Source organism: Glycine max, chromosome 10, assembly GCF_000004515.6.
Source record: "Glycine max cultivar Williams 82 chromosome 10, Glycine_max_v4.0, whole genome shotgun sequence".
Taxonomy (NCBI): Eukaryota; Viridiplantae; Streptophyta; class Magnoliopsida; order Fabales; family Fabaceae; genus Glycine; species Glycine max.
The window spans coordinates 6,801,093-6,814,923 of NC_038246.2; the positions used below are offsets into that span (position 1 = coordinate 6,801,093).

Consider the following 13,831-nt stretch of genomic DNA (forward strand, 5'->3'; position numbering starts at 1 on the left):
AAAACTGTTTGACCTTTTTTGTAATATATGTTACCTCTTTTACTTTAAAAATACTAATAGCAATTGCTGGTAGACCTAAAGGTTAAATTTTAATTATTTTATCATTATAACAACTTGACTCTATCTTAAGGTTGACTAAACTCTAAAAATTCCAAGTTTAAGTGTCATTTGGGAATCTGGAACAAAGCAAGGCTATGGTTTGGTCGATAGCTATAGGAGGGATCTGAATTTTGCGTATTGATTTTGTAACATATCAATTGGTTGTTTTATCTTTTAATTTTACCACTAGCACACCCAATATTAATATATTCTTTTCAGATTTGGATACCTTGAAGTTACAAAATTACTCCAAGAGTGTAGTTTTATATATCTCAGCTCAAATTTTTCATTAATAATTAAATAAAACATTAATAAAAAAAAAAGAAAAGCATGTGGTATAAGAATATTTAACTGCACTGCCCAGGGATCCAATCTTTTCCTTGTAAAAGAAAACAATGGTTTGTTTAGTTGAAAGTGAAATACAGTATGTTATAATAAACTTTTTGTATCAATAAAAAAATTTTAAAAAAAGAGTTGGATGACACCTGTAGTCAATGACAGTTTAAAAGACTAATTAAATTAATTGAAAAAATTTAAATTAGAGCCTATTATTTACTGTTGCATCATATTATGAGGAGGAATCAAGTAAAAGAGTGATATCAAGAAGTTTTAAATCACTTGATACTCGTGAAGCAAGGAGACTGTTTGTTTACCTAACACCCTCGTCCTGGTTGGGGATATATAGCTGCAGTAGCAAGTACACAAAAAAGTCACTCTTTATATTAACAATATGCTGAATTGTAGTACAATTCAAACCAAATATCACATCTAATAATGTGACCACAAACAAAGTCAGAAGAAACTGTCTGTACACAAAAAGTTTGACAAACACACACGCTTCTTATTACCACCACAATTAACCATATGCTTCCTCTACAGAGAGAATGAAATGATAAATTAATACCATTCACAATTTCACATCATACGAATTTGCAAAGTGCTATAGCTAGCGAGAATTAAAGTCGTCATGGTAATGATTATAATTTTGTGATTGTATATACCATACATACGCGATAGTTCATTGCATGCAGGAGAATAAGTTAGAAAAATTATAGATAGACAACCAACATATGAACTGATATCAAGGTAAATGCAACAATAAATGATATTTAAAGAATTTTTTAAAAAAAATTATTTAAATATTTTAGATTTTAATTAACATATGCATTTTTTTATATGAAATATTTTTATTTTATAAATACTAATAATAAATTTTTTTATTGGTGTATATAAGAACGTAAATTTTAATTCTTTTATTTTTAGATGAATCCTTATTGACACTTGGTGAGAGTGATAAAAGTGAGAAAAATATAAATATTATAAATATTAAGAGAAATAGAGAAAAAAATATTAAATATATAAAAAAACATAAATATCCATATATCATTATTCATTAAATTAATAGATGAGTGTTGGGTGTAACTTAGCATAAAAAGATTGGAGGAAAAGAAAAGCGATATAATGTTGGGGGGTGACATAGCATAAGAGAAGAAATTAAAGAGTGTGCAGCGACATATCGAAATCGGTGGGTCAAATCGAGGCATCAAAAGATGATGAGAGGAAACACTGTTGTTATGAAAGAACACGTAAACCAATCTGTGACCTCTCGTCAACAACCACTCTTCTGTTTGATATGTGGTTGAATTTATATTATAGGGAAAAAAAAAAACAGTTTTGGGAACACATTTTTTGCAGTGTCCTTCTTAATTTTTCTTCTTCCTCACCAGTCACCACACCAGGTACCAGCTACAGCTATAGCTATAATAACTGAAGACAAAAATTGAATTTGGCAGTTTGAGTGAAAACGTTGGTACGTACCATTCCGTTTCGGGTCAGACCTTTCTGATTCAATTCGTGTAAACAAACTAAGATAAGATGCGCTTTTAAATGGCATACAGTGATTCAGGTTACCACCTCCTTTTTTTTTTTTGGTAATTATCACACATCCTGCAGCATATTACCAAATATCTAGAACCTACCTTGTTAAATTTGATTCCTTTGGCTTAAATTTTGTAAGAAAAAATATGCATACTTATTTACTCGTGTCACCGATAAATATCATGTTGGATATTTTTTGCTAGATAAAATTTGTACAAGGGAAAAGCAGTTTGGATTAAGGTTTATCAACTTAAATATGTTGGAGTTTGTAAAAATAAATTTTTCTTTATTTCAATTTCGAATTGAGTTTCAAAGCAAAATTGTAATAAAATTCAAACAGAAAACAAAACATGTATTAAAGATGCCAATGACACATTAGGGTTACCAACAAAGATTGACACAAAAAATTATTGCATAGTCATAAATCATAAGCAATTTTACTTGGTCTCAATGGCTCAACTAGCTTCGAGAAGCCAAGAGCTCAAGAAGGGGGTTATCCCACCAAGCAAAAATGTAGCAGCAAAATTGGCATTGGATTTAGGTTATTATGTTATTGGTGTGAATGATAGCCAACTTAATTAGGACCCTAAATCATGGGACAATCTATTTAAAAAATAAAAATATTAATCATTATTACCATGAAATGAGTGAAAAATTAAATGCAAGGGTTCAAATATATAAAATTAGGAAAAAAATATTTATACGTAATTTTTTAAAGACGGGCATGTGCATTTGCACCCCTTATTTATATATAGATTTGTCACTAGGTGTGGAATCCTTATTTAATGAGTGATGTTTGTTGGGAAATTAAATTAGTGTGGTCTCTTGTTCCAAACTCAATTTTTTTAAACATATGATTCAAACTTGAGATTTTGCTTAAGAGCTCAATTTAATTTCATTGGAGCTAATCACTTAAGATTAGAGTTTTTTACCCACTTAATACAAAAAATAAAAAAATTGTCCAAATAATACAAGTATAAAATTATTTACCCAAAGAACTAAAGTTACCAAATGGTTATGACTTCAATTTAGGTCAGGGTGTGGATCTTAACACCAGAAAAATTCATGGAATGAAAAGTCATAATTGTCATGTTTTCATGCAATGGTTGCTTCCAATTGCATTTGAATCATTACCAAAACCTATTTGGAAGTCACTTGTTGAACTTAGTCAATTTTTTAGAGAACTAACTTCGACAACATAAATGTTGAACAACTAAGAGTTATGAAAAATAATATACCTGCGTTGTTGTGTAAGTTAGAACAAATATTCCCGCCAAGCTTCTTTAATTCAATGGAGCATCTTCCAGTTCATCTACCATATGAGGTAAGAGTTGATGGTCCAGTCCAATATCGTTGGATGTATCCTTTTGAGAGGTATAAAATGAGTAATCATTTATACACCAATGTATTATATAGTCATTTTAAAAAAAAAATACTTATTCATATTAATTTTAGGTTTTTACGCTCCCTCAAAAATAAAGTCAAGAATAAGACTAGAGTCGAGAGATCGATTTGTGAAGCGTACTTAGTGGAGACATCTACCTTTGCCTCGTTTTACTATCCTGAACAAATTGCAACGAGAAGGACTAGGATGCCTCGGAATGTTGATGCGGATGAAGGTTCTTCATCTTCTCCTCCTATATCAATTTCCAATTACTTAGGAAGAGTGAATGGTAAATCCAAAACATATTTTTTGGACCAAGTTAATCTTGATGTTGCTTACTTGTACGTTCTTCAAAATTGTCCAGAGGTTGAGCCATATTTAGAGTAAGTTGATTTTAGTACTTGTATAACTCTAATTAATAATTTAATGATGTTATGTTGTGTACTTTGAGTAATTTGTTTTCTTCTTTCTAGTATTTATGAGAATTTTTTGAGGGAGTTGAATCCTACTACTTTAGATGCTTAACTTAACCAAGACATTTCATCCAACTTTCCTACATGGTTCAAGCAATATGTAGGTTAACACCTTGTATATTATTCAAATAATATTTCTTCCATAACGATATGGTCTTATATACGATGTTAATTGTTAAATTTTATAGGTTCTAAATCTAGAAAATAATATTTAAGATTCAATATTGGTTAATTTGGCATGGAGACCTAAGAGAAAAGTTGAATCATGGCCTATCTACATTATAAATGGATACAAATTTCAAACAATTAGCTAGAATGAAGGCATGAATTCTTCTAATTATGATGTTTATGTACGGGGAACTAATGACCAACTAGAATATGATTTTTATGGAATGTTGTCTAATATTATTCAATTGGAGTATACTAGCATCCCATTGATGAAGTTAGTTCTATTCAAGTGTGATTGGTTTGATAATAATCCTAATATAGAGACATGAGTAGATAAAAAGTCTGAGATTGTTGAAGTAAGACAATCGAAAAGATATACTAAAGTATACGACTCATTCATATTTGCACTACAAGAAGAACAAGTTTATTACACAACATATCCCGAGGGACATCGAGGATGGTTGGTCATAATGTAGACAAATTAAAGCTCGCAAGAGAATCACTGACAATATAGTAAGTGAAATTGAGCAAGAGGCTCCATACCAAGATGGATGAGATTGTAGGGCTTCAAGAAGTTTTGGAAGTTGATCTTGGTGTCATTAATAAATCTCTTGCGAATGTTGATGGAGGTGGAGAAGAGATAGATGTAGATTTACTTAAACAACTAGACTTGGTTGAACCATACAAGGATGAATGCATATTAAGTGAGAATGAGATTGAAAGTGATTTTGATTATACAAATATTTCTTAAGGTAATTCGTACATTAAAGTTGATTTCATGCCTTATGTTCATTGAATACTATATATATATATATGGCAGACAAAGGTAGAGGTGGTGATCGCAGAACATTTAATCGTGGTAGAAGATGTGGTGTTACTTTGGGAGCTTCAGTTACCACCAACCCTTCTACCTCTTCCATTCACATATCAACCTTAGAGTTGATGATTCATGTCGTTGCGCCAGAACCAAACACACTTCCTACAACTCAAGATCAACCAAATTTGACCTTTGTAAAGGAGTTAATTCCCACTACCCCTGTTAGAGATGCTTCACCTTTAGCACCAGATGATTCTCTTACACCTAAGTACCCACGTGATTCAAATTGTGAACATATTGCTAATCGGAGGCCTTTCATTTTTGCACATAAAAGAGAGTAAGTGCATTTTATTTAACTATTAATTTTTCTTAAAATGTTTTTTAAATGTGGTATTGACAATGTCTTTATACATAGGTTTTAACCAATATATGGATGTTTTAATATCATATATCAGGGATTATTAGGGCAAAGTTTGATGAACCAGTTGCCAGTTGGTTAAAGGTATTAGTTGACCTTCGTAATAGGTGGTTTGGAGAGTTTAAGGTAATTTGAATTGTGGTTTAATTTAAAATGTCTTGTTTCTTATATCATTTCTAATTTAGTTCTTGTTTCCTATTTTATGCAAAGAGTATAAGTGGTACCCAATATAAGAGCGAGCCATTAGAGTTTTTTTTGAGATAAAAGGTTCGCTCATTTTGAAAAATGTAATGAACAAGATCAGAAATGGTCAAGATAAAGGAACTTGGATACTAGCCAATGTTTGAGCAACCTTGGACCAACATTGGGTTTCTACATATTTCCTAAACAAGAGTTTCACTGCCAAGGCGAATCGAACTATTGATAAAGGAGCCTTAGCATATTGTGGTGGTTCTATATCTAAGGCAGGTCACTTCAAAAAGCTGGTAATTTCACTTTATATATATATATATATGTTATACTTCATTGATTTTCAATTCAATGTAACTAATTAAATGTTTTATAATTTTAAATTTTTAAATATATGTAGTCAAAGGAGTTTCAAAGACCACCAATTGCTTGGGAGGTGATGGAGAAAACTAAGAAATTAAAGTGAGGAGAATGGGTCAATGATAAGTCCCACACATTTGTTATAAGTTGTTTTTTCTAATTATATCACTTTATTTGATATATTGTGGCTGATATTATAAATGAACTCTTACCTTTGGTTAATATCTCTTGATCTTATTTACATATTTTGGTTTGCTTTTCTTTAGCTAATGTTAAATGTTTGTGATTGGCTAGTATAAACTTTGAAGACTACTATAGTAGATTAAAATCAGTTTTTTTTTTTTCCTTTAGTGGTGATTTTCTTGAATATTAATCCTTATATGTCTACACATTTAATAATTTATCTTTATATCTCACGTTATATTACACGAGAAATATCAACATCACCGAGAGGAAATCCAACAACATTCGACAGAGGAAGACACATCTACATAGGATTCCTGTAATATTACTACTTCTATTAATTATAATGAAATATATTTGAATGTTGTTGGAGGTCTAAATTACAAGGGGAATGTGTATGGGCTAGGTACTTTGAGAAAAAGGTTTAATTGCTCAAAATTAGCTTTATCTACTCCTATTGCTCCTGTGGAGGACCAAATAGAGGAAATGTATGAGGCAATTACTAAATTGAATGCTGAGCTTTTGGCAAAGGCAAATAAGGAGAGGACACTCGAGGAAAAGATGTTGCAGCTAATGGAGAATTATGACCAGCAAAGTTAGGAGACGCGACAACATATGCAAAAGCAAAATGAGCAAATTCGTCAACAAAATGAGCAAATGCAACGTATATTACAACACTTGCATATTCAGTTTATCATGCCAACTCCTAGTCCATCAATTACCACAACGGATGGAACTAAACACCATGTTGACGATGCTCAGGTTGATCATCCTCACGACATGTCAAAGGTCCATTGACTCCTGGTTATTGTTTATTTTAGTTTGATTATGACATGTTAGTTATGAATTTGAACTTTATTAAACTTTGACACTGCATTTTATTAAACTTTGAAAACAAGACCACCAATCTTGTTGAGTCGATTAATTCGATACTAAAAAAAACATGAAATCTGCCAATAAGTGTGTTAGTAAAATCAACATATATAAGGTGTAATGCATTATTCAACCAAAGAGGGAGAGAAGTCGCAACAATGCTTACATCTAATCAAGTTTATACGTAGGTACTAAGCAAGGCCATGGAAGACACATAGAGAGAGACAAACACTCACATTGTTCTTAAGTTTGATCGATGTAACACACAGTTCTTGGTCTAGGAGACAATTAACCCAAGAGAGGTTTGGCCTGCTAAAAATTTCATGGTCACACTGGATGAAAGGTGGTGTGACTGTGACAAATTTCAAAAATTGCACATGTCTTGTTCTCATGTTATTGCTGGTGTTAAGGAAGCTCACCATGAGTACATGAACTATATACATCCCTTGTATATGTTGGAAGTGTCTCCAACAACGTATACATAGGGTTGTTTAGAGAATTGCACAACAAAGTGTATTGGTCACCGTGTTTCAAGCCAATAATCTGCCTCGACCCAGAGAAGAAAAGAAATTTTAAGGATCGTCTTGTCTCCTCCCATATAACACTGAAATGGATATCCAAGAATTGGGTAAACTAAAGCGATGTTCCATGTGTCACATCCCAGACCATTCAAAGAAAATTTGCCCCCACCATGTAGGCTTAAGCCACCAACATTAAATTTATGTCATATTCTTTGTATTTTAAAATTTTTGTTTATTGATTCAAATTTAAATATTTTGTTCTATCGTTTGTAATTTTATATATATTTTGTAATTTAAATATTTTAGTCCAATTCAACTTGATGGTTAAATATATATATATTTTTAATTTCAATTATTTATTTTAATAATCAAATAAAATGAAAATACAAAGGATTTCAACTCTAGATAATTCCTTATTTATTAATTATGAATTGTTTTTGGTTTATTTTGTCTTTTCACTCTGTTTCTTTTAATTTTTTTGGATATCAAAATATTCTATAATTTTTATGTGGGTAATTTGTATGGATTTTTAGTCACTATTATTAGTTACTATCGTATTTTTTGGTAAAACTACTACAAAATGAAGATATAAGAAATAAAAACATGCTTATTTTTGTATTCATATTTTTTCAAATTAGTAATTTTAGTCTTTCTATCTTTTGACCGAGATATTTTATCACTCACTTTAAAAATAATTTCAATAACACAAAGGATTTCAACTTTTCAAAAAATAATAAAACAAAAAATATGCAAAAAAATAACAACATATACAAAATAATATTATTTTCGGTTTAAACAAAACATAAATATAGATAATTAAAAAAATAAAATAATTAAAATAAAAGACAATAAAAAATACAAGAACATTTTTTAAAAAAAAAACTCAATTTTGAATAAACGATTTCTAAATCGATTTTTTTTAAAGAAAATACGTTTAGAAATTAATTCCTCAAGAACCGATTTCTAAACGTGTATAAAAAAAAAAAAACCTTAGCTTAAGAGATTGGTTTCCCAGAAATCAATTTTTAATCTAAGGAAAAAAAAAACACTGTTGAGGTTGGAAAATTGATTTCTTGAGGAATTGATTCCTCAACTTAAAGAGTGTTTTGTATGATTTGTGTAAATAGTTTTACACTTGTATTGTTTAGGTTAATTTTTTTTATTAAATGGGTAAAAAAACTCCGTATGATTACTCATTCATTATAATATTAAAATTGAAAGTCTATATTAATAATATAATATAATACAAATTATAACACACACACACACATATATATATATATATATATATATATATATATATATATTATTAGCATAAAAATTTATATATTAATATTATTAATATATCAAATATTAAAATATAATATATAATATTATTAATATAATACAGATTAATTATATCTATATGAAATGCTTAATTTTTATTAAATGAAAACTATATATTAATGTACATATAATTATAAAAGTTATCATTTTATATGCTAATAAAGGACAATTTTGATAGTTTAATATGGTCAATAAAACGAAGTCAAAGTTTCATCGCTTTAAAAAAATTCTGTAACACTGTATGTTGAATTCTAATGTAATATATATCCTAAAAAATTATAATATAATATATACCGAGTGACAGATTACACCAATTGACAAACTTATACACATATAATAAATTGTACTCCCTCTCTGTCCCATTATAAGTATTTTCCTAAATAAAAGAAAAAGAGAAATTATTTTTTTAAAATTAATCTTATCATCGTTAATTTTTTTTTATAATTTTTATTGTTTATCATTAATATTATAAGAGATATAAATAAAAAAATAATTAATATTATATTAAAAAATTAAAATATCAACACTTATTTTTCTCTTAATATGACATTTATTTTTGGGACGGAAGGAGTAATGTAGTTATTAAAAATATATAATAATAGTTTAATGTTATATATACATATATTAATTTTTAAATAAATTTGATATTCATAAACATATTAAAATAAATTTACTTAGGAAAAGAACTTTATAAACTTGATCTATTTAATTTTAAATTTATATAATTTAATATTTATTAAAAGTTTCATGTATGCATGTGTACTTAAAATATTTGACTGACTTCCAATTATTTTTCAAGATTTGCTAATATATACTTTTCTATAAAGAGTATTTTAACACATTATATATCAAGTGTTTTTTTTATAAAATAAAGTTATAACTTCTAAATACATTTTTTCCCTAAAACAATAAGGGATGCATGTTAGCAATCACGATATACTCATTTATTTTAATAAAAAAACATATTGGCAAGTTTTATTTTTAGGTGCATTTAAAAAAAAAATTATAACTTACTAATATAATACTCGTTAAACCAAAACATGTTTATGTGAAAATAATAAATCTCTCATCTTGCAATTGATTTATATTTTTTTTTATAGAGACCACAAATTTATAGAGACAATTTTGTTCGATCCAACGAGACTTAATATATGGGTGACAAAACTCAATATCTTTGAATATTTTTGGATACAAAGAAAAACATTATAGTGTAGTTTTAAATAAACATTTTCTTCCATTTCAATTTTAGTGATTCTTTTCTTTCGTTGTAAAATTTCAATGTATGAACAAAGCCAAGTTTACATTTTCACTGAGATGTAGCATTGGCAGTGCCGTAGCTGGCTTGAATAAAGCAGCGTCATGAAGTAATTAATCATACATTTTTACTAGTATGAGAAACAGTACATCACGTGCTAAATCACTGTATATATCGTCGGCGCAAATTAAAATATACGAATATTTTTAACTACATTTTGGAGTTACCAATAACTTTTTTCCGAATGTAAAAATGAATAAATCACATCCATAATAACCCACGCAAATATCATATCATATAGGGATGTCATAATACGATCATTAATTTGCTTTAAACTAAATTAAAGAGAAAAGTTACATATGATGTGGTCAAGAAAGTCATAATTTCCCATACTATTACTTAAACAACATAGAGCATATCTTTAGTCATTCTCATAATTAGCGGTGTCTACAAACCCCTATCTAATAACCGGTACCCTAATAGTAAACACACGTAGATATAGATGAGAAAAAGAAGGAAAAAAAAAACAAGACAGAGAACCTCGCATTCATCATCATCATCATCATTCTTTAGCTTTCCACTTCCTATATCTGCAAAATGATGAAACATAATTAAATAATAATTAAAAAAGAAGTTATGATAAGAAAAAAGAAAGACAAAAGTAACATTAAACGAGGGCTAGGGCTAAAGTGCGCACCAAATAATAACATGCGCCATGCTGGAGTGAATGAAGAGTGAGACCCCATTGGTTTGTTAGCACAGGTTGACCACTGCTGGCATGGATGAGCACAACATCATCTCCAAAAGCTTCACGCACGTTGAAGGGTCCCACAGCTACCTCGAATGCCACATCGTTAATGAACACCGTTGATCTCGCCGCACCACCTGGATCTCCAATACCTGAGATACACCAGAACATCATCTCTCATGTGCAATTAAAGTCATGCACACGTGACCCAAAATCCCATGCCATGGTGCCCTCCCATTCAACCTAAATTCTCAAGTTTATTTTACTATTTTTTCCTCTTCTTTTTCTCATCTCTATCATATAAAGTGTTTCAAAAATAAAAATACTATTGTTATTAATTAATATGCTACTCTTTTTTTTTCTTGTGTGTGAAAGTGATAAGCAACTAATCCCTGTTAAGAATGTAATACTGGCAATTAAAGGTGAGAAAAAAAAAAGCATTGTGGATGACATTTCTGAAAATCATCATGCAAAACTAAAGTCAATAATAAAATAACTAACTAGCTAGTAATTAATGTTTTTATAATCTCTTCTGACAAATTATCTTGTTAACCCTCAATTCATATGTTAGATAAAAAATTATAATATCATAAATTATTTTTGAGAAAATATTGAAATATATTAAGTACCTTGAAGCTGAGGCATGAGGGGGGATGAAACAGTAGTAGAGGTAGTAGTGATGGGAGGTACAACAACAGTGGTGGTAGTAGTAGGAGTTGATGTTGTTGCTGTTGTTGGAGTAGTGACACAGAAATTAAGCAGTGAGGGCTGGTGCATTATTTTCATCTGAGACTTGTCTTTCTTTGAGGCACCAGCAGAAGCAGCACCATGACCTACGATCTCACTAAGCAAGAGGCTAGTGCAAGGGCCAACGTTGTTCTGTTGAGCATGAACAACATTGGACAGCTCAGAGAAGCAAAACCCTTGTGATGATGATGTTACTCCATGATGCACATCATGTTGTTGTTGCACTGGGAAGAAGAAAGCCTCAACTGGTGGTGGTGGTGGAAGCATGATGTCATTAATCCGGGTCTGGTTTACAGAAGCTGTTGGAGAATTAGGCACCGCATCGGAGAATCCAATGGAGAACACCTTGGTGGTAGGTATTATAAGTTCTTTTGGGGAAGATTTCTCAGACGATGAAGATGACGAGGAAGAGGGTGCAGTAGTAGTGGTTTGAGGGAGAGAAGAATTAGTGGGAATTGTATGATTTTGTTGATCAACATTCATGTGGTGATGGTGGTTCATGTTCTTTGATGATGAGTTTTGGAGATGGCGAAGTTTGTGTTTGCTCCTTGACTTGCGATTCTGGAACCAATAGAAGACATTGGCATCACCCACTTGGCCATACTCTTGCAACTGTGCCCTTATCTTCCTTATCTCATCCCTCGGAGGATTCACCATTCCAGAGTTGAATATAGCCTCCAGTATTCTGATTTGCTCAGGTTTAGGGTTCCACCTTGGCTTTGGCTCTGGACTTCTCTCTTCACAACCACCACCTCCTATAAAGTTTAAAAATTAACCCACAACAACATTTAAAAAAAGGACACATATATTTGTACATATAAATAACAATTAATTAATTAGAAATCATGCATGATATATATGATGTCTAGCTAGCTACTTATATTTTATGTATGTAATTGTTCTTATCGTTAAGTCGTGACTCGAAGAGAAGAGACCTAACCTAAAGTATACAAACTGATATTAACTAAAGTGCATGGAATGTGAAGATTATGATAGGTAGGGTTAGAATTATATAACTGGAAAGGGTTTCGTGTTGTAGAAGGTGAGTGTGATGAGAGAGATTTTTTTGATGAGTGTGAGAAATTAAACTAACCTGAAGAGTAAGGGCTTCTGTGGCAGCTAGTGGAGATGAGGGAGGCGTTGATGTCATGCTGCCATTGGTGGTGAGGGCTGCAGGGCTTGGACTTGAACATGCTTGGCCAGTGTCTATTAGAAGAAGCCATGATGGTGATGATGGGAAATTACTGAACTGAAAGTTTGATAGATATCAAAAAACAACAATGATCTAGAAGCTAGTATCAGAACTTTTTGTTGCTGTTGCTTTTCGGTCTGAACTGAACCAGCATAACGTGTGCCTTCTTATATAGCCTCTTCAGCTTCACGTACCCTACTACCCTCTCCGTGTAAGTAACTGTGCATCTCACCCATCTTATCGATCATAATGTAAATACTAGTAACATCTTGACATCTAGTACAAAAAAAAGGGTACAAAATAAATTATTCACACGCATTAGAACTTAGCATATAATAAAATGAAAGATAATTAAAAAAAGGGTTCTTATGTTAAATTAAATTAAATACATAAAAATGGAGGAAAGGGCAACAGGAATCGCCTGTGAGAAAGATGGACTAGAAAGGAAAGGGGCAAATAAATAAAGAGAGAGAGAGAGAGAGAGAGAGGAGAGTACCATATGTCTCCCATCCCCTGCTATGTTTGTAGCTATAGCTTTTGCATATATGCACACAACTTTTGCATTAATAGTGGGAAGAAAAAAAAAGGGTTAGGTTATGTTATGTGTGTGTGTGGAGAGAGAGGTTCTTTAAAGTCCAAGGAAATCCCCCCCGGACGAGAAGCAAATGAAACATGGAAAGGAATACATGCTGGGGACTTAATTAGGAATCTTGTTGTCTCAGAGATGGCACAGGGAGAAAGGGACAGAAAAAAAAAGGCTCTTAATGCTAGGGAAATTAAAGGGGAAGGGGTTGGGGTTCTGATCACTTTGTCTCTTTTTTTTACCACAATTTCTTTGGGAGAAAGGAAGGGTTTTTTTTTTTTTTTTTTTTTTGTTTCTCTTGCTCACTTGGGAGTGCTAGCAGTGTAGTAGTATTAATAATGGGGTGAGTGAAGAGAAATAAGTGCGGGATTATTCTAATGGAAGAGGTTGGTTGAAGAAATAAATAGGGGTTGGGGTTGGGAGGATAGGATATGGGGTGATTCAAACTTTCAAAGTCAAGAAAGTGTTTGGATTGGAAAACGGTGGTGGTAATTGCAAGTATTTTTGGCTTATTATTCTAGGCAAAGAAAGGATGTGAAGAGGTTTGGATTGACTCGAGGGAGCATACTTATTATTATCTATTATACTACTACACTTGTATTTTGCCAAAATTAAAA

The 13,831-nt window shown here is 31.0% G+C and overlaps 1 protein-coding gene across 1 annotated transcript; it reads right to left on the bottom strand.

Annotated features, from left to right (window-relative positions):
- Positions 1-10,253: 10,253 nt before the first annotated feature.
- LOC100804839 (homeobox domain-containing protein) lies at positions 10,254-13,163 on the bottom strand. The gene is made up of 5 exons (NM_001255876.2): positions 13,128-13,163; positions 12,533-12,907; positions 11,322-12,194; positions 10,642-10,844; positions 10,254-10,534 (listed from the first exon to the last, which is right to left on the bottom strand). The coding sequence occupies exons 2-5, from the start codon at positions 12,660-12,662 to the stop codon at positions 10,529-10,531; spliced, it is 1,212 nt and encodes a 403-aa protein (NP_001242805.2). The 5' UTR covers positions 12,663-12,907; positions 13,128-13,163; the 3' UTR covers positions 10,254-10,528.
- Between the last annotated feature and the right edge of the window lie 668 nt (positions 13,164-13,831).